This window comes from Crassostrea angulata, chromosome 8 (assembly GCF_025612915.1).
Source record: "Crassostrea angulata isolate pt1a10 chromosome 8, ASM2561291v2, whole genome shotgun sequence".
NCBI classification, from domain to species: Eukaryota; Metazoa; Mollusca; class Bivalvia; order Ostreida; family Ostreidae; genus Magallana; species Magallana angulata.
This window is the reverse complement of record NC_069118.1, coordinates 38,629,153-38,652,174: the sequence shown is the minus strand read 5'-3', so window position 1 is coordinate 38,652,174 and position 23,022 is coordinate 38,629,153. Positions and strand designations below refer to the sequence as shown.

The 23,022-nt window shown below is 34.8% G+C and overlaps 1 protein-coding gene across 4 annotated transcripts in view; it reads left to right on the top strand.

The window, feature by feature from the left end:
* Positions 1-23,022, top strand: part of LOC128160446 (uncharacterized) — a 45,517-nt gene that overhangs the window by 1,693 nt on the left and 20,802 nt on the right. Inside the window, exons 1-2 of one of the 4 annotated variants that reach the window (XM_052823759.1) lie at positions 8,620-8,943; positions 17,824-18,709. In XM_052823759.1, the coding sequence (XP_052679719.1) occupies positions 8,712-8,943; positions 17,824-18,709 (1,118 nt within the window). In that variant the 5' untranslated portion in view covers positions 8,620-8,711. Of the gene's footprint in view, positions 1-8,619; positions 8,944-11,188; positions 11,377-15,263; positions 15,417-17,823; positions 18,710-23,022 lie in introns of those variants that run through there. The other 3 variants (XM_052823761.1, XM_052823760.1, XM_052823762.1) reach the window with 3 other exon arrangements.

The following is a 23,022-nucleotide window of genomic DNA, read 5'->3' as shown; positions in this document are numbered from 1 at the left end:
ATAATAAAATAAATAGTGCCTGTTTGGGAGGGTAACAGTTGAAATTGACACCCCGAGGAAACCATTGTCAACCGACGCGAACACAATATTTTCCTCGGGGTGTCAATTTCAAATGTTACCCTCCCAAACAGGCACTATTTATATAGTACCATTTTTACCGTCGTAATGTTACATGTATCAAACTTGATTACAAGGCCGATGAAATTAGGTGACAAAATAAGGTACCCATTTACAAGTATACACAGAGTGCTTTAGGCTTTTATTTTACTTGAAGGTATTGGATAGATAGTCTAAAACTTATACCTTTGAAATGTCTTCACATGTGTTTATTCATAAAATGTTTCATATTAATTTATTTATTCATAGGACTTCACAACCTAATGAAATTACAAGTCGACCAAATGTTTGCACTAATTTTATCAACAATTACTGTTATGTTGAAATTATATACACATGTAAGGAGATCAAGAATTCTACATGTAGTGTACGGTGTATCACGATCTTGATCAAAATGTTTCAACGATCTTTTTTCTACAAGAATAGCTAATAGTAGATTGGACAAAATACATTGTAAGAGTTACGTTGTTTTACGGTGTTTCTAAAATCGATCCCTCTGTAGTTTTTTTTTTTTTTTTTGGGGGGGGGGGGGGGGGGGCTCTATGACATATCTGTACTGAGAGACAGATTCTAGAAGATCAGACATCATGGTTCTACAAAGCACTTCCGGCGTTTAAAGGAAAACTCCGTCTTTGTGCTTGTTTTCATATCCATCCATTTCTCCCCTTTCCCTTTGTTGTGTGCGAAGACTTCGTGTCAAAACATAACACTACAAAAACAAAGAAGCAGTAGACCCCCGCGTATACTGAATGTAAATAATATCATTGAGATGTGGCAAGGTTCCTGTCTCTTTCGGTTGTATAACCCATTGTTGATCTGTCTTCCATAGTTTGTACACGATGTGTGCTGCGCTTCAACCGGAGAACGCAGAGGAATTATACGTGTCAAAACTTCTCTAAGGTTTACCCAGCAATATCTTAGAGACTATGACAGTTATAGTATGTCATATAGCTGTTAACAGTAGTTGGCACGACCTAGTACTAGGTCAAAGAAAGTCATAGTACATGTATAACAGTTACTACAGTTTGGTTGCGTTGTACTCTAAGAACTGTTGTATGTAAATGGTCAATAATTCAATGTACTAGTATGTGCACAGACCAAACTAAAATGGTCCTAGTTTGATATGTTAAACTGGTACCTTTGGTTCGGGGCATCGAGCTGATTATTTTAAACTTTATTTCAGTATACGTTTCCCTTTTTTCATCGCAAAGTTTTTTTTTCAAATTTTATTTCAGATTGCGCCTTTTTTTTAAAGGATATAATGTAATTCAAATTAAATGATCTGCTCCATGCTATGCGCGATAATTAAGAAGGACAAGAAGAGTTTAACCCGATTTTCACTAAGATATGGCTCTGATGGTCTGACTGACGTATAGTCAAGATTACAAGATACAATGTACAAGCAGTATATTTTTTTTTGTACTGTTAGGGTTGCATTCGCAATTTTTCTGGACTTTTCTGCAATGTTCGGAAAATCACCTCGACGTGATGTTAAAATTTTGTCAATAAAAGATATGCTGCCCCATCTACATATGATGTATTGCCAACATGAAGTTGACTGACTTTTCTGTCTTCAAGTTTAAGGTACAAGTAAATGTATGCCGTTAGATTTCATGGCGTTCACCTCGAATCTAGCCATATGATACTTTGTGTGTAGACGTTCCTAGGTTTTTACAATAGGTTTGCTGTTATTGGCCCGTGAGTTTATTGGTTGGCTAGGACGTAGACCTTCATACTCCTTCATCATCCAATTAATTATATCTAAATAGAGACTCACAAGATCGCCATCATTTAACCATAAGTCAATCACTCAGTAACAAAATCAATAGCAAATTTGCAAAGCGTTTTTTACATGTAGTCCTTTTACATGGTTGCCAGTCGCACGGCCTACACGACGGTGTATCGACTATCTGAAAAGGACCATACATGCAATACTGGGAATTTCAAAAAAAAAAAATTAATTAGAACCATTTTAACAAGACCTTGGACTTTCGGTTGGACGTAGCTATCTATTTCTTGCGTCAAAATAAGTTAAAATGACGCGGTTTCAAGCGAAATATGCACCGATTGCGTACTCTTAGCTCAAAAGCCAGACAAATCTTGTTGATTTCAAAGAGCCATGGCTGAGTGGCCAGCAATGAGATAGACAGGCCTACGTCACATTGCTGTTTGACACAACTACCCAAAGTCAAAGCTCTTGTTAAAATGGTTCTAAATCGTACATGTAACTCTAACACATACACAGTTTGCACTATAATCTTCAATACAACAGTACTATTAAAACACTTATTCTGTCATTGGCAGTGACAATTTAATGTAGGATTTTTGGCCGCGTCAAAGATTTTTCTTCGATCGTGATAGACAATTTCATATTTCATTGTAATTAGCACTGGCATTTACGACAAGAATCGATTTATATAAAGTACATCTTTAAACTGAATGTGTAACTGTTTTGGAGAGCGATGTAATTTTTTTTGTATCACCCTGAAACATCTGCGCATCAGAAACCAATCTGGAATAAAAATTTGACAATTATAAGGAATGGTGTAATGGTATGTAAACAATGCTGCGATCGCTCGTCATACGTTTTCATGTGCCAGCCCCTCCCCCGCCCTCTTAGAACAAATTAGTTGAGATTCCTCTGATGATTCTATTTTCATCTGACTTCAAACTCAAGGATCCTCAGACCTGGGGTATCTAATCACACTGTATTATCTTGTTTTGAAATTGAATCAAGAAAAATGCGGGCAAGGGGACTTACATGTTGCATCAATATGAATACCTTTGGCATAAAGTGTATCAGTCTGTAACTAATTTGATATATAGCACTTTTTTTTACTGTTTAAGATGATCAAAAATTAATAATTGATTCCCTGATATCCAGATATCCCCCACACTCATCTCTCTCTCTCTCTCTCTCTCTCTCTCTCTCTCTCTCTCTCTCTCTCTCCAGAGATATCAGGTGACTTTACTATATTAAAATCTTAAATAAATATAATAATTATACATTGTTTGCTTTCATTTTTTAGAACAGTGGTCTTGAATTAAAAAAAGCATGTTTTTTTCGACATTAATATTCATTTGAATTATTGCAACGTTATAGAATATGTTTTTGAAATCATTCCAATATTGAAATTCCATAAAAAAAATAGAAATCTACAGCATGCATCGATTAAAGGTGTGATATACATGTAGCAAATAAAAACGTGAATATTTCCAACAGTTTGAGGCAGGATATCAATAGATATGCTATCAGATTATGATATTTGCTTGACGATACAGATAAACATCAATCACTCGGTAACGATTAGAACGGATATCTGACATTTTCGAAACTGCGATGCAAGAATTCCTTTTCTTTTTGTCGGATAAAAAGAAGGAAAAGAAATTAAAGACTGAAAAACACACTGGAGCTAGAATTGCTTCTAGCTCATCTACGAGGGATATGCTTAATATTTCATTTCCATTTTTCTATATCATTCATATTTATGAGATGTATGAGCTGTATAATTAAGTACAAATGTAGATGTTGCCTTTGTAATCTGCTGATGATATTTATGCATATAGATATGCATATAAAATCAATTTTTGGCGAAGTCTGCGTTGCATAGTGCCAATATTTTATCATGCGTGTAATGCAAACTTAAAATGTTGTGAAGACCTATATATGCATGTAACAACCCCGAAATTCAATATATTTAACAATGTAGACGTATATGTCAACCTACACTTTAAAAAAAAACATTAAAATAAAAAAAATTAGGATAATATACATCTTCATTAAAAATCTTTTGAAAATGGAGCATTTATTATCATTAAACTCTGTCTAGGCAAATGCTTCAAAATTGATCGCGGGCAACTTTATTTTTGCGTGTGAGTCAATCTTCTGTTCTGCTGCATCTTTCTTTGTCATGCATGCTGTATGCAAATCATTTCAATCTTTTTATCCTTTTATGATATTAATTCAATTTACTTTTATGCAGGCTCAAAGAATTACCATATTCATTGGAAAAAAAATGTTCCCCGTTAGCAAGTGTGCTGTCACATAGTATCAATTCTGACATTGGGATTTTAAGTATATTTTTTGCATAACATAGAGAGTCTTCTTTTTTCCATTTAGATGTCACAATGTACCTGTAAACCATATATAGGTACTTGAGGACAGGAACCCCCTCCCACCCCGATAAAGACATCAGGCATGCGCGGATCTAGAGGGGGGAGGGGGTCGGATTAGGAATTTCATGATTTTGGGAATTATCCTTTTTTTTTATTACTGTAGCCCCACCCCGCTCCGAATTTCAATTCGGACCCCCCCCCCCCCCCCTTGGAAAAAATCTAAATGAACTCAAGGAATAGGGAATCTTTTTTTGAATATCATCAGGTGATAATTTTGGTCGGGGCGTGATCAAATCCAATAAATTTGATCACGCCCCGACCGAAATTATCACCTCATAATATTCAAAGAATGATTCCTTATTACTTACATTTCTATAATTTTCAGCAATTGTACGATTGAATATTTGAATATGAATAAGCAAAGCCCGCTTGCGCCCCAATTACCGTTGTTTCATCAATATTCGTTGAATACAAATATTCGTGGATTTCGTTGTTAAGTTTATCCATAAAATTAAATGTTCATTGAAGTGCAATTTCTACTAACAATTTGTATTGATAGGGTCATTGGCCACGAATTTATGTATCCTTTAAACCGCGATTTTCACTTTATCCACGAAAATTGATATACCCTTAAATGTAAATGAAACTACAGTATACGTCATTGAAATTCATTGGAATGTACATGTATTGTACAAAATTGATACGTAGTGTTATCACAGACAAAGGCACTGACAAATATAGATCTAAGTATGATATTATAGTCCCCCTGAATTACTGGTCATACAATGTACCGAAGTACCTCGGGCTCGAGTTCTCTTTAATTAAATATATAAGTACTAGTACATGTATATAAAATTTAAAAAGCAAAAATACAAATCAAGTGTTCATTGGCGGTCAAAGCAGAAAGTCTGGGTTATCATTACGTTGCAGACTGTTCTTATGTTATAACTGATGGATTAACTCCATTATGATTAAATTTTCATGCGAATGAATCATAAAAATTCAATTAATAAGGTGAAATGTGCAAATTTTTACTGTCGCTTTGGCCTTCTTCTCGCTCTCGCGAGATTTTAGAATGACGAACAGGGATTGACCACGAAATACAGGGATGATCATTTATTTGGTCCCATGCATTCTTTCATCCGATATACATGGTGATTGAATTTAATTATGCATCATTCTTGAAGCAATTGGCACATAATTCATTTTCTAAGTTCGAGTTTCTACTGTCTTGTCGGGCCCCCCGTGAGGCATTACTGAATGCATACATATACATATACATGTATACCATAAAGGACCTCAGTTCAAACTGTTGCATAGATAAAACCAAAACAATTTTTTATCTTATTCCTTATTAGCCCCTTTTCTTATCTTTATACGCATGCAAAACAAAACTTATTTTAGCGTACATATGTAGTAAAAATCCCTGCCTCAAGCTTGCTAGTTGAAAAAGGAGGGGGTTAAATTATACGACCGTCTCTTTAATTCCACTGCTCTCTCTCTCTCTCTCTCTCTCTCTCTCTCTCTCTCTCTCTCTCTCTCTCTCTCTCTGACAACAATTTTAATTAAAACTTTAAAAACCTTCACTAGACGGTATCACTTTGCATGCTCTTTGAAAAGTTTTACAATCAAAGATTAATGAATATTCATATATTAGTAGGTGCAATTTGCATTCACAATATCAAGGCTATCGAGGGAGAAAACTGATGCATATTATACTGACTGGAACGGAGACCGTTCAATTATTTAACACAAACTTTTCTAGCGAGCAACCATTTGTAAATATCGGAATTAAATATCAACGTTTTTTCATGCCCCTTCTACGTTTTACGAAATTGAATATCAAATAATCCCGCGGGGGAATCTGATTTTTTTCCTCTCGATCTGGTTGTGTTCTGTTGCATCGTCCCTGTCGCAATGGACCTAATTGTTATGAACTCAGGAACAATCTGAGCGAACATCAATAAATCCGGAGAGAGAGAAAGAGAGAGAGAGAGAGAGAGAGAGAGAGATGATCCTGAAACTTTTGATGCGTATACGCAATCTTGGCAGTGTACATGTATTTGTGAATCTTTAGAGAACAGTTGAAGAACTTTCTTTGTGTTCTTTCGTCCGTCTTTTCGGACGTTGTTTGATTAAATCATTTATTTTTGCCTGTTTTGATTCAAATTTGCATTTGTTTGTGGACAAACAGAGCTGTTATAAATGGTTTAGGCGGAAACAGCAATTTTAATCGTCATAATACTCCATTTTACAGAGTTATGATATTCCATCAATATCGCAGAACAGACAAAATGACATTCATGAATGGATCCTCTGAGATTAAGAATAAAAGTGAAACATAGTGTAGTTAATCATCTTGCAGAGGAATCTAATTAAATCTTCTTCAATGACTTTTTTGTTGTATTCCCTGCACCATTGTGCAGGCGGAGCGCCTACTTTGAACTATATTTTTTTTTCAAAATAAAAGTAATATGGTTCTGTGTCTATGTTCTGAAAATATTACTTGACTTGGCAAGGTTCATGTGTGTCTTAATTTTAAAATGACATAAAATTCAGAAACGCAATCCACCACCTTTTAATTCGATTTTTTAAACTTTGAAATATTTTTAAGTACAAAATTTACGAATCAATTGTAATTGGCTGCATGAAAGAAAAGTATCACAAAACTTAAAATCAATTTTATTAATTTTTTTAAAAGTATCAAAGTAGAGTATAATTTGTCAACCCACGCGTCCGTAACTATTTAGGAAAAAAACCCACTTTCCATTAAAAGATCACTTTCAACTTAATCTGTCCTATTGGACTCGAATATCAATTTTTTCCATATAAACCTGATGAAAAGATGTTATCGTATCCTGAATTAATGGATCAGAGATAATTGAGCAGGTTAATGCTCTGTTATCTTGAGATGTTTACAAAAATACACACCATCTTTCCTCACATCGTCAAATATCACGTTGGCAATAAAAACAAAAGCAAAAACCTATAGATATACCTGGGTCAAATAACTCCGATACGCTTATCAAAAGCGTTGAATTTTTATGGAAAATTAAGCATTGAACTTCAGTGTTCATTTTCTTGAGTGGCTCCAGTCCTGTGCTTTTTATCAGCGACGGATACTCCGTGTTATTTTGACCTCTTTTGTCACACAAGGGGGGCTTTAATTTTCGTTGTCTTGAGAGACGTTTTGCGGGTTTTAGCGTCGCCCTGGCAGACAACGAGGGGGGGGGGGGGTGATAAACTGTCCAAATCAGAACACGACTTTTAATCTCAGACGAGAGTTGGGGTCATTTTCGAAAAACGTTTCCCGTGTGTATATCACGGGTACGTGTGAAAAGGACGAAATTTACAAGTGTTATGATGTTAATTATCGAATCTCAAGAATCTCTCTTAGTCCTCTAAAATTGTTCAGCCAATATTTATTTTCTTTTTATATAAATTTAAGAAACTCGGGGGGAATTAAAATGTACATACTTCTCAACTTGTCTAAAGTGATAGAGTATAGAGTACATACTCAAGAATTGAAACGCCGTATTTTCTAAGCCAAACAAATACACTCAAAATTGTTTATTTAAAAAAAATAAAGGTAACGAAATTCCAACTGGAGGCGCAGATTTGCTCCAGAACGAAACCGATTAGGAGGGATTTCTTAATCCGTGTCTCGTTAATATATGTTTGTAGACTTTCCAATTAGAATAAGAAATGTTTGTGTGTGCGGCTAGCTGGATCTTGCAATGGCGAGGGGCCGTAGCTACACCTCTCAATTTCAGTCCACAATAGAAGCCAATCTGGCATTTTGCACTTTATCCATAGACTGTCGCTTTTATCCAATTTGTTCCTTTCTGTACGTGATCAATGGTCTATTGTCGCGATAATTCACCCCGCGCGCAGGATCAACAGAGGGGCGAAGTATTTTTGCATGTATAATACGCCGGTGGCCAATGTTGCCAAAATTTCATCATGTGTGGACTGGATATAAAAATATGAGAACATGATATTGTGACCACAAACAGAGAGGGCCAAATAATTAATCTGCAGCGTTGTATTTGAAGGGATATTTTTTTAACGATGATCCGCCACTTGTTTTTGGCGAAAATTTTCTTTTTTTTTTTTCTCTCGCTACTATGAATTATTTACAATGTGAAGAAGTATAGACATTTTTGGTGGAAATTGCTTCGCTCGGAGACTTGAAGCACTTAGGAAATTAATTCGTTGGTGAAACATTAGAAAATGACGCCGAAAGCTGGGCAAAGTGTTTTATCAGGGGACTTTAGATGATTTTTTGGACCAGTGATTTCGGGAGAAGTATCTTTCACACAAGGATCAAGAATAAAAAATACTCTGCCGCTAGCCTCCTTTATTAAAGAATGTGAGAGTGAGAAAAAGAATGAGATGGCCCTCTATTATAGTATTGAGTAAATACTTAACGAATATCATTCAACCCTAGGATTATGATTTAGTGTGTGTCGGGTGAAATGAATTTTCCAAGGTCGCGGATACTGCAGAAGCAAAACAGTGCCCCATGTCTGGACCTGCGTTCTCGTCGGAGGGTGAGATCTTGGGACGGGACCTATGATGTGGATCCAATGACCCACGGGCATGGCTACCCCGGGGGTGGGGGGCTAGACGGTGATTCCGTGCGACGTTTGTACGGGAAATTGTTTTATCCACGTGTAAGGACTATATCCGAGTCGGCGTTTGAAGAAGGTGAGACGAACGAGAGAGAGAGAGAGAGAGAGAGAGAGAGAGAGAGAGAGACGTGTTTTTTAATTGTCCTTGAGCTGAGTTAATATTTTATTGTATAAAAATTAAAGAATATACGCATGTTGTACTATGCTACTCACTCTTCCTGGTCGATAGCGAGAACAATATAGTTACTTGGTTCATTAGCTCTCTCTGTCAGGTACGGAAATTGTGGCAAAATATGAGAATAGTTTGGCGACGTATCCGCGTGGTGAATCGGAAAACCAGAATGCATGTTATGTCAATCTCAACTGCAGATTGCAGACAATACATTACCCATTTAACACTTTGTAAACTGCGATGCGCTGTTTAATAATTGAGGGAGGGGGCTCTGATCATCAGGGGGTCAGAACCCTCACCACATACCCCAGCCCCCTCCCCCCACCACCACCACTCCTAAAATTTTCAGAAAGGTGTAATTTTTTTTAAATTAGAAATTAAGTACAAACCCGCCCTGAACGTACCCTACCTGCCCTGAAAGATTTTTTGAAGGCATGTTTTTTTTATTCATTCGGCAATTATCTATAAAGATTTTGCATAGGCTAAAAAGTAGGTTTTGAGACTTGTAAAAGATATAAATGTTGCATGTGCCTTGTTAAATAACGCGGCAAACCCGCTAAACGTCTACACCTGGATTGCATCACAAGCACGTGCGATCGTCTGCATGTCGAACATACAAGGGTCTATAAGCTATCTAGTGCTTTGGCAGAATTTATACGTATTTATCGTGAAATTAACTAATTAATCTTATCACAATAGGTCACATTCCTCTTTCGCACAATATAGGTCTGGCAAAAAGTAAACATATATTTTGAGAGCGTATTGGTATCGGTTAATGTTAGGGCAAACAAACTCTGAAGTTAGCTTTTATACTCTTGTCTATTCAGCATTTTCAATATGAATAAATGAGGAGGAATTTTTTTAATTAAAGTTTAATGAATTACATGTACTTCTTGACTTCTGAATTAAAAAAAAAGTATTATTCTCTCTCCAATGAAAATGAAGTGTATTTGAGCATCTGTTGATTGTTTGCATGCCATGCATTCCAAACCTTTGCAGGATCTGTCTTACATTTAATTATAAGTGTAATTCATTTTCCCAATTTTATCTTTGTGGCATACATTTTATTCGGTAGGCGCTTATACATATATATATATATAGAATATACCTGAACTTGAATGATGTTTAGTATTTAGATATTTCGAAATTCACCAATAATTTCGTTAATTTGTTTTATCGTCATTATATCCTTAAGTTAAACATTTTTTGAGAATTGCATTCATGATAATGTTAGAAAATGAATTCTATTTCGAATAGATACGTTAGAAAACGTCAAATCATTTAAATACAGATTCATTTATATAATGGACCAGTAAATTAATTTATTTATTAGGTTGAGAGACCCCCCCCCCTTTCTTCTGTATATACATGTAATTGAAAGTGATAGTCAAATATCAATTGCATTTCCTTGTTTACGAATGAGTAATTGAAAGACGAGGGCGAGGTGTATGAAATATTTTTGACAGCTTTGATTGATAAGGCAGATTTGTTCTATCATTTAAGATCTTTTACTCACATATAGATCTATACATGTACTTAATTAAAGGTGACAAACTCACAAGACACGAAGTAGTTCATTTTATCAAGGTTTATCATATGAATGTGGAGTTTTTTAATGTACAAATTAAAACAAAGACATTATTTCTTGTTGTTAATTTAAATTCATTTTATGATTTTATTCAAATCGTGCTTAATGGTAATAGATGGAATTTTAATTTTTGAAAATATGGCATCGTCAAATGTACATTAATGAAAAAAGGTGAAATTTAAAAAAAAATGAGTAGACCACGATATGCAAGTACCCGTATGTAGTAGATGTAAGATATAAATTTAATGCAAATAATATTGATTTATATGTACGTAAAACCCCCATGCAGCATCACCAATAATTTGATATAAAAGAATTTGCACAAAGATTCCTGATACCGCTGTATGTACTGGCGAGATAGGCGCAAAATCCGAAATAAAAACATAGAATTGACCCCAAGTACTTCGGTATAATAGGATTATAATCTTCTCGAGGAGTTCCTATTATTATCATTCACTTGAGAATACTCGGTTCTATATGGGTTCTCCCAGACAGTATTTTGTCGATATATACAAACCGATCAATAATAATGTCAGTATTTATAATACCGATTTAGGTGTCAAGTGGTCTCGCAGTCGAGAGGCAGTTAAGGACAAAAAAATAACAAAAAATAAAATTAGTTCCGTGTTGAAGGCGTTGTAATTATCAAGGAGCTATGGGGCCGGCCGATCATCAGGTGTTCGACTGCGAAAAGATGCGGCTAATTAACGCACAAAAATGGCTGCAACTGAAGTGGGATAATCTTAAAAGTAAGTGGGTTGTGATGGATAGGGATAAATATGGATTATGTAAATTTTAATTCACGTTGACAACAATTTTTTGTCAGGTTGTTTGATCAGTGAGAGGAATGAGTTGTTGGTTTTTTTTAATTTGAAGTTTTTTTTTTGTTTTGTTTTTTTTTTTGGGGGGGGGGATATCGATTATAAGTAAAAAAAAAAAAAAAAACTTTCGTAGAAACTCGTAACAAATTTAAATACTTGAAGTTTGCATAGTATACATGGAAAATAGTCCCAAAACTAAATTATATATAATGCTTGTCATGATCAAAGATTGCAAATTAATAAAGTCCTTGAATAATAACTAGAGAAAAATTTCACAACTTTGCGATTTTTTCCCCACTTCCCTAAAAAAATAAAATAACTTGCATTTTACTTCATTACCAAACAGGCTCGAATGTTAAATAATGCATGCATTCGATATCTTGACACTTCGTGTTTTGTTATATCAACATTATAACATTATCGATTTTCAAGGGGAACTTTCAATTATGTCTTCCATGTGAAATATAGGTTATTGATAATGCATTTATGATTTATGCAAAAGTTGAATTGAAAAAAAAATTGCCATATCATTTCAAGGCAAAACTTCCACACAAAATCATTATTTATGTATAAACAAGATATGACCAAAGAATGATTCGACAAAATGAAAACTTTTGTTGAGAAAAAATGCCGCCAGAAGCAAAGATAAACGTATGATCAGTTAAGCATAAAGTTCTTTAAAACATGCCATAAATCCTCAAGGTAAAGGTCATTTAAATTTTACAGAATATGAAATTATTTTGCTTCTATTTTTTCCTTTTTTTAAGGGCAAGCAAAATTATTAGACATATTCTTTTAAATATATTCATAAAGATGGGTTTTATTTACATGCATTTTGTTGTTTTGCTTTGAACAAAGACCAGTTTCAATTTTTGGTTCACTCTTTTTTATTAGTCAAACTTGTAAACGCTTCTTTATTGGTGACATCACTTGAATAAAAATGGTTTTAAAAAAATAAACTCTTTTTTACCACGATCCGAAAGTGCGACTATCAATTGTTGTCATGCGTTGAAAATTCGTGTATGAACTTCCGATACCCAAATAAATATTTAGTTCAATTTGACGTGAAAATTTTCATTGTGAGAGAAATCTAATCGTTTCTTTTTCTTTCTCATGGTAAATTTAGGATTTCTAACATGTTTCAATTCTTCAGTGAAATTTCCCCCCCCCCCCCAATTTTCAGTCGCCAAAACGAAAACATTGAACGTCTGCTAAGACTCGACTGGCGCGCGATTTCACCTCGCTGAATCTCCCGCCACAAATCTTTTAATTGTGTATTGTAAACGTACGAAATAAATATTTGTTTTGACGATTTCAAGATCATGTAAACCTGTCTGCAAGAATGGTTAGGTATGTATGTATGGTATGGTAGACAAAAGGACCCAGAGGTCATCTCTGAAGGGAGAGATTGTGCGCTATGGGAGAGACCTCCATTGTCAGAAAGTGAAAAGGAAAACGAAATTGTAAGAGTTTCCGTAAACCGATTATTTGTCACCTTACTCGGTCAGTCGGTTGTTCAGTTCATTTAATATCGCAATGTCACCTTAGTACAGGTAGTTATCATCACAAAAACGTATTTGTATATATACTAATAGCGCACCTAAACTTTATTACAATTGATAAAAATTACCCTCACCCCAAATCCATAATCCCCCACCCCCGCCTGCCCCCTCAACAACAAAACGCCACGTATATTCAACAGCTGTTTTATTATTTGTTTTGTTGTTAAACATCCATTGATTTATAATTAATAATGGAAAAATGGTTTTGTTCATTATAGATTAAAATGCTAAAAAAAATCATCCAAATTTATTCTGATTAAATTTCAAGCATGATTCCTATTAGTAAATTTCTTATTTGCTTCTTTTGTCGTCTTCTTGCTATTTACTTAGAAATTATGGTTGTTTTTATGACGCATTCTTTAGAATAGTCTGATTTTAAAATCTAGGTCAACAGCATGCATGACATGTTTCATAATAAATCTCTGCATGTCAAACGTCTTCGTTGCAAACCATGACCAATTTATATGTAAGATCATTTCCCATCCGGAGAGAGATATGTTGCAACCACTATTAAAATACAACCACTGACTATTGAAATTATTTCACAAGCGATTGCAACAGAGCTATGCGGACTCCGGACCGTGGCTTGAGACTCGTAACATGTATACATGCATGCAAATTCACAGCGATAAAAACTTGTTGAATTTCATTCATACTTGTAATGTATGTGTTTACTTTTTATCAAATGTCACACTTAAAAGTTGATGAAACTATTGCTTCAGCAATACATGTAATTTGGTCGAGGTCAAAATATATAGATGTAGCATGCAATACAAGAGCAATGTTTTGCCTTCAATTGCATAACATCAATATCGATGTACTTAAGTACTAATACCTGCCCCCCCCCCCCCCCCCGGCCACTTTTTTGCGCGGCAAAGATTTTTTTTAAATTTACACGCAAAAAATTGAATTAACATGGAGTTGCTCCCCCACTTTTCTGGGAATATGTAATAAATTGAATTGAAAAAAAAATAAACAGTGAAATTGAAGTTAAAAGTAAAGGTGCTGCCCACCGCCCCTCTCACGGATTAGGATTTTAAGGATTTTTAAATTTTTTTTTAGCTTGTCAAGATTTTTTGGATGAGTCCCCCCTACTTTCAAAAACGATGCTACGTGCCTGCTTATTATCAACCATAAATGCTTTCTTTTGTGACTCATGCGGGATATGAAGGTAGCGACATTGCAAAAAAAAAAAAATACATTACCCGCGTTAAAATTGTTGTTAAAGAACGTTAGAGAAAAGAAAAAAGCTAAGTCGTCTTATATGAGATTTTTGATTCTGCTGACATCATCATGATTATTTCGTGAAGTCCGTGATTTTTCTTTTTAAGGTTGCTGAAGGTTTCGACCGATCGATAAACTGGTTACATGTAGAACTGGTTCATATAGATTTCAGTTCTCTCAATTTCTAAAGAGTTATAGATTTCAATCAATTTTCGAAAGAATGTCGAGGGAACCTTACTTGGTGGATGTTCACTGTAAATATAAGGATTTACATGTAAAACATAATATATAAACACATGTACTTGGTATTTTTAAACAAGTTAGTCGACGAGAAAAAAAATTATCATAATAATTTTGCACCCATCCCACCATGCGCCAATCCATAATCTCTTTTTCCGGGAGGAGGGGGGTCCGAGGGATATTCGGTAATTTTACTATGTGAATTAAATAACTTTGAATGATCCTGGGAAAGGTGGAGGAAGGTAAAACCCTCCCTCCCGACCCCCCCCCCCCCACCCCACCCCACCCTTTTTAGGTCCGCGCATGCCTCTTATAATTACCACCATCACTGCATTCCGCAAATAAATCTTCTTAGCAGCGGTAGTCTCAGGGACTAGAAAATGCAAATCTGAAGCATTTCCTTATATATGAATAAGAAAAATATACCCTTAAGCTAGCTTTTGTCTACAAATATCATACACTGAATGAATTGAAAATGACTGATCATTCCTAGTCAGGCAAACTATAAATACGATCATTAAAGGGGTTGTTTTCATATGCGATATGCTAATACCAATATTTCAACTATCCATTGTGTGTTTCGAAACGAACCACTCTCGAAACTATTCAGCATAAAGACCGGCATGGGAAATACTTGTATTTAAAGAAAAGAAAACAAACTTACTTTAATTCTCTTATTAAAGAGGTTTTGTTGGCAAATCTTTTGAATGTTTTAATTTTTGAAAACGACCAGAAGTGTTTACGCAAGAGCTTTTACATATATGCCCCAGATCCAATCATGCAAAAGGGTCTGGTTTCCCCCATCATGCTCAGCTCCCGCCATTATGCAGCGCCGAAATAGTGAGTCCTGCTTATTGCGGAGATTCCAGAGGAAACCTCGGTTAGCCCGTCGCGTCTCGGATACCCAAGGGAAAATCCGATGGGAACTTCTCCCTCATTCGGGTAGGTAACGGCAATTCTCTTCCTAGAAAACGGCCGGACTGACCAAAACTTACGCAGACCGAAGGCTTGTACTCGAATGTTTCGGCCTTGGGACATATATATACACACATACAGTATGTATACATGTGCAATTGTATATAATCATAATTTTAATTTTTCGTTACGCACCATTTTTTTGGCAAAGCTTATCATTATATAAAGTACATGCATCGATTTTTTGTCTACGTCACAATGACATGCAATTTTACTCCAAATGACGTATTTTCCTGTTTTCTGTTCTTATTAATTGAACAACAATTAATAAAGAATATATTCGATAGGAACCTGAGCTATACGGATAAAAACTGGTTTGGAACAGTTTACGCTTTTAATATGATATACAGTTTCGCCATTTATAGAGTGTAAACGCCCAATCCAAGTTTGATTACATGGATTAATTGGATTCATTCCATTAAAATGGAATAATTTTGCGCAATATAACACTAAATTTATTTTCATATAAAGCGTTAACACTCAATCTGCCTTAAAACAAAACAAAACAAAATTAAAAGATTCATCTATCATTTAATCTGCATTAACAGTGGCCAAAAATGAATTAAGAAAAAGAAAAACTCGAAAAACTCACATAATAATAATGTCAACAAACAATCGACTTTTACTGTCGTCAAAAATGAAACACACACACACAAAAAAAGACAACAACAAAAGCAAAACAAACATTAAAAAAACCCAAAAACTATCCAAAATTTTAAGGAATCGCTCGCCGGGTATCAACAAGCAATTGACTGCCTTTGTGGCCTGCTGGGGTAGCAGCAAAGCTTGGATTCATGCACCCAATAAACTGTAATATTTTCATTTACAAAGTAAAATGACTTTTTCGATGAACATCACGTATACTATGCTATCATTATTATTTTTTAATTTTTTTTAATTTTTCCGTCTATTCACATCTACATGTATGTGGTATTAGCCGAACTGACACAGTTTGTAAAATATGTTACACTGTTAATGAATAAGATGCATTTCCATGTTTATTTTTTTTTAAGACCACGTGATATCTCAATTTCCTTTATTTTCTAGACGTGGGCACCTTAATTTACCTAGGGAATACCTAGTTGTTTGTGTCATATTGATTAAACGTAATGTAAACCTAGACTAAGTGGGTGTAATTGCAAAATTTAATTAAAAGTCAGAATCCTAGATCAACATTTTTCACAAAATATTCATATAACTGTGCCCGACGTTCACATTTATAGAATCTTCAATTATTTTGTTTTTGTAGAGCTCACATCAATTACGTCACATTATAGAATTATACTTTTAGCAGCACCTGAGGTCAAGGTTACATGCGATCTCAATTGATATTGAAGTTTGTTCACAATCACTCTAGATCTTGAGTTGTTTTAAAAGAAAGTATCAATTTTTGTTGTTTAATCTTAATTCTTACAAAATAATATGTCCATGATTCCTTCTTAATGAGTTGATTTCTAAGTTTTAGGATAATTTGATTATATATTACTTCATATTTGTGAAAAATTTTGGCTTCATTCTGATTATGTTGATACTATATTTTAGCAGTGAAACCCAATCAAAAGTCCCAAAACTTAGAATGTACATGTATGAAACATATGCAACTTTTTTCGTGAGTTATCGAATTTTACCAAACCTGTTCAATAAAGAAATGGATATTATTGCTATATCATTAATAATAAGTATAATATCACATTACCGTTGAACAGTTATCAAATCAATAAAGCTCTCCAGTGACCAATAATATTACAACGTACTTCGAAACGCCCTTTATAGTTTTAAATGATGTCTTTTGAAAGGCCGTCACCCCCTCACATTTCAAGACATCAAGTCAAAATGTATTTCTGTATTGTAGATTGAATTTCTTCTTGAATGTCGATCTCCTCAGGCAGTCTTTATATATATATAAATATAAACTGGTGGTATTTAAAGAGGGACGTAATGATAAGATCGACCCAGTGATATTTTCTCTGTTATTGCAATTTCTGGTTTTATGTACAGTTCGAAATTAGAATCGGACATTGATTTAGAAAAAAAGAGAAGAAATATAATCAGTCTGTGATGGATAAAAATGACATCTTTTTTTATCTATACCCTTGAGCCTAGATTTTATTTAATTGCATTAATTAATTCCGTATCGTTTGGTTTGATTTTGATTTTTTGTTGTTTCATTGCGATGGCCTTAATTATTATTTCCCCTTTTTGGCGCTTTAATTTATTGATATATACATGTACATAGTTACAAAATGTATGCGCTGGCGTGCTGCCAATTTGCATACATGTACATGTATATACAATGTAAAATGTCATGTTTATCAACCGATTAGTCAGCGGAGATTAAACATTAAAATGCATACATGTATCTCCCTTTTTTCAGAAAAAGACGAACAGAAAGACACCAGAGAAAACGAGCCAGATGCTGGGGTTGGAGAGGATAAACCGCCGCCAGTTCCGCCTCGGCGATCAAAGTCCGGTAAAAAGCCCAATGCTCGGGGTCAGCTCGGTAACAGTTGGCCGTACGACGCACAGCGCAATTGGAGCGAACAGCTTGAAAACAACGAGGATGTTTCAAACCAGTGCGTGGGTCAGCTACAAACCGAGTGGGGTTCCCCCCAGTTTACCCGGTTTTCCAATCCAGAAGGGATGACCAACGTGCCAAATGATTTTCGAAACGACCTTGACATTAGCCAATCGCCGGCAGTCAATGTCAAAGTTAATGCTAACAGTAACCGGCGTGTAAAACCTTGCCTTAAAAACTCCAAATCTTCCAGTTCTTTGATTTCGGATCGGGAGCGTGTCCTCGACAATTACAACTATCACAGACGATATTCCGTTAAAGATGACGTCATGAACCGATGTGATTTCAATCCGGGGATTTCAGCTTCAAATTCCGACAAAAACTATATTCTTACCCACAATGCACCTCCAGATTTGCGTCGGTCGCCTAACTCGTGGCCTCGACTTCAAATGACCGAAGCAGACGACGCCATCGAATCCGCTGAAGTGTACGACCATGTAAATTCCTCCTATGATTCTTCTAAAAATGATAAAAGTGTTGCGAGATCTAAAAGTTTGAATGACACTGTGTCACGAGAGCAGAACCAGCTACGGGGCTTCAGACCTCATTCATTTAACGGACTACGTGATCGAAACCTTATTACGACGGAACCCGACACCGTGGACTCTGCAGTTCCCGGGCGGATGGATACGCCTGTGATTAAACCTACGAGATCTGAGAGGAAAAGTTATAAAGACTTGAACAGGTATGTCAGATGAGTGTCAATTTAAAACACTGGTGACGATTTTAGTTATATTTTACTGCATTCTAAATTGACGAATCACTTCTTTTCATATTATGTAATACCATCCACGAGCAATGCAGTTTTGCATATTTACTGTTTAACTGTATAGTTGTATCTAATTTTTTTCTAGTACTCTAAATTTTGTGTGTGTGATGTTGTTGTTTTTCATTCGACACGTAAATTGAGAATCGATTTTTACCTCATATGTTTTAAAAATACAAAATCATGCTGCCAATATTTAAAGTATGGCGTGCATTGTACGTTCGATAAACGCCCGTGGGAATTTTTATTTAAATAAAATAATTCACATTTAATTTGTCCAATCCAATACCAGTCTAGTCGTCTGGACCAAAACTTAGACCTTATAAATAAAGATATTTTAGTTTTTAGTTCTTGGTAAGGGAGAAATTGTAAATAAAGGAAATATCCGTTCCAAACCATGAAATGGATTTTTTTTTTAGATATGGCTTTGGGGAAGTATTCTAAATATTTTTTTCAAACACGAAAATGTGACAATTGAAAAACTTTTTCAATTTTATTAACCGGGTTTTCCAACGGAAAAATCCGGTTATTAAAATGGTGAAAATGGCGGGCGGGCGGGCGGGCGGCTGCCAAAAGGGTACCCTCATTGTACGGATAACTCCTCCTACAGTTTTCAAGATAGGAAGTTGTTCTTTTGCAGAGCAATTGTACATATATCAGAGGTGTGCATATTGCTAGGATTTTGATTTCCGATAATTTATCGAAAAAATACCAGGTTTTGAACTTAGTCATTTTTTGGCAAAATTTTGCATATAGGGTACCCTCATTGTACGGATAACTCCTCCTACAGTTTTTAAGATAGGAAGTTGTTCTTTTGCAGATCAATTGTTCATATATCAGAGATGTGCATATTGCTAGGATTTTGATTTCTGATAATTTATGAAAAAAATACCAGCTTTTGAACTTAGTCATTTTTTGGCAAAATATTGCATATAGGGTACCCTCATTGTACGGATAACTCCTCCTACAGTTCTCAAGATAGGAAGTTGTTCTTTTGCAGATCAATTGTTCATATATCAGAGGTGTGCAGATTGCTAGGATTTTGATTTCTGATAATTTATGAAAAAAATACCAGCTTTTGAACTTAGTCATTTTTTGGCAAAATATTGCATATAGGGTACCCTCATTGTACGGATAACTCCTCCTACAGTTCTCAAGATAGGAAGTTGTTCTTTTGCAGATCAATTGTTCATATATCAGAGGTGTGCATATTGCTAGAATTTTGATTTCTGATATTTTATGAAAAAAATATCAGCTTTTGAACTTAGTAATTTTTTGGCAAAATATTGCATATAGGGTACCCTCATTGTACGGATAACTCCTCCTACAGTTCTCAAGATAGGAAGTTGTTCTTTTGCAGATCAATTGTTCATATATCAGAGGTGTGCATATTGCTAGGATTTTGATTTCTGATATTTTATGAAAAAAATATCAGCTTTTGAACTTAGTCATTTTTTGGCAAAATATTGCATATAGGGTACCCTCATTGTACGGATAACTCCTCCTACAGTTCTCAAGATAGGAAGTTGTTCTTTTGCAGATCAATTGTTCATATATCAGAGGTGTGCATATTGCTAGGATTTTGATTTCTGATAATTTATGAAAAAAATAACAGCTTTTGAACTTAGTCATTTTTTGGCAAAATATTGCATATAGGGTACCCTCCTTGTACGGATAACTCCTCCTACAGTTCTCAAGATAGGAAGTTGTTCTTTTGCAGATCAATTGTTCATATATCAGAGGTGTGCATATTGCTAGGATTTTGATTTCTGATATTTTATGAAAAAAATAACAGCTTTTGAACTTAGTCATTTTTTGGCAAAATATTGCATATAGGGTACCCTCCTTGTACGGATAACTCCTCCTACAGTTCTCAAGATAGGAAGTTGTTCTTTTGCAGATCATTTGTTCATATATCAGAGGTGTGCATATTGCTAGGATTTTGATTTCTGATAATTTATGAAAAAAATACCAGCTTTTGAACTTAGTCATTTTTTGGCAAAATATTGCATATAGGGTACCCTCATTGTACGGATAACTCCTCCTACAGTTCTCAAGATAGGAAGTTGTTCTTTTGCAGATCAATTGTTCATATATCAGAGGTGTGCAGATTGCTAGGATTTTGATTTCTGATAATTTATGAAAAAAATACCAGCTTTTGAACTTAGTCATTTTTTGGCAAAATATTGCATATAGGGTACCCTCATTGTACGGATAACTCCTCCTACAGTTCTCAAGATAGGAAGTTGTTCTTTTGCAGATCAATTGTTCATATATCAGAGGTGTGCATATTGCTAGGATTTTGATTTCTGATATTTTATGAAAAAAATATCAGCTTTTGAACTTAGTCATTTTTTGGCAAAATATTGCATATAGGGTACCCTCATTGTACGGATAACTCCTCCTACAGTTCTCAAGATAGGAAGTTGTTCTTTTGCAGATCAATTGTTCATATATCAGAGGTGTGCATATTGCTAGGATTTTGATTTCTGATATTTTATGAAAAAAATATCAGCTTTTGAACTTAGTCATTTTTTGGCAAAATATTGCATATAGGGTACCCTCATTGTACGGATAACTCCTCCTACAGTTCTCAAGATAGGAAGTTGTTCTTTTGCAGATCAATTGTTCATATATCAGAGGTGTGCATATTGCTAGGATTTTGATTTCTGATAATTTATGAAAAAAATAACAGCTTTTGAACTTAGTCATTTTTTGGCAAAATATTGCATATAGGGTACCCTCCTTGTACGGATAACTCCTCCTACAGTTCTCAAGATAGGAAGTTGTTCTTTTGCAGATCAATTGTTCATATATCAGAGGTGTGCATATTGCTAGGATTTTGATTTCTGATATTTTATGAAAAAAATAACAGCTTTTGAACTTAGTCATTTTTTGGCAAAATATTGCATATAGGGTACCCTCCTTGTACGGATAACTCCTCCTACAGTTCTCAAGATAGGAAGTTGTTCTTTTGCAGATCATTTGTTCATATATCAGAGGTGTGCATATTGCTAGGATTTTGATTTCTGATAATTTATGAAAAAAATACCAGCTTTTGAACTTAGTCATTTTTTGGCAAAATATTGCATATAGGGTACCCTCATTGTACGGATAGCTCCTCCTACAGTTCTCAAGATAGGAAGTTGTTCTTTTGCAGATCAATTGTACATATATCAGAGGTGTGCATATTGCTAGGATTTTGATTTCTGATAATTTATGAAAAAAATACCAGCTTTTGAACTTAGTCATTTTTTGGCAAAATATTGCATATAGGGTACCCTCATTGTACGGATAACTCCTCCTACAGTTTTTAAGATAGGAAGTTGTTCTTTTGCAGATCAATTGTTCATATATCAGAGGTGTGCATATTGCAAGGATTTTGATTTCTGATAATTTATGAAAAAAATACCAGCTTTTGAACTTAGTCATTTTTTGGCAAAATATTGCATATAGGGTACCCTCATTGTACGGATAACTCCTCCTACAGTTTTTAAGATAGGAAGTTGTTCTTTTGCAGATCAATTGTTCATATATCAGAGGTGTGCATATTGTTAGGATTTTGATTTCTGATAATTTATGAAAAAAATACCAGCTTTGGATCTTAGTCATTTTTTGGCAAAATGTTGCATATAGGGTACTCCATTTCACTGGATACGTGTTGATAGGATTATGGATACAGTTCACATAAAAGAAAACCCGGTTTGCTGTCACATTGACAGCTTTTCTCTTGTTTAGAATTACATTACATTAATCAAAACCATTTAGACATGTGCGTGTCTCATACGTGTACATGTACAACGTGAAATTGCAGTGAAATTATTCATGTACAATTATATTACATATGTATCTTAATCAAGAGCTCTACATTTGGCTTAAATTAAGTTACAACCAGTCGGACATGTTTATGGAGGGGCACACAAGAAGATACCACCATTAATGTATATTATTTGTATCGAATGGATATTCCATCAAGTATAGATAAGGGGCATTCATTTTAGATTAACATATTTATTTAACCAGACACGAAGCGTAGTTTTCGAAGGGGTGGGGGGAGGGGGAGGGACGCATTCAAAAAATCTTCACAAGAAAAAAATAAAAGAGGGGGTTAAGGCTATAGAAGTATTGCATTTCAATTTCACTACACAAAAAAGTGTGTGTGTATGGGGGGGGGGTGTCATCTCCATGGCAATCCTAAACAAATTCTATCTAATAATTTAAGAAAATGTTTG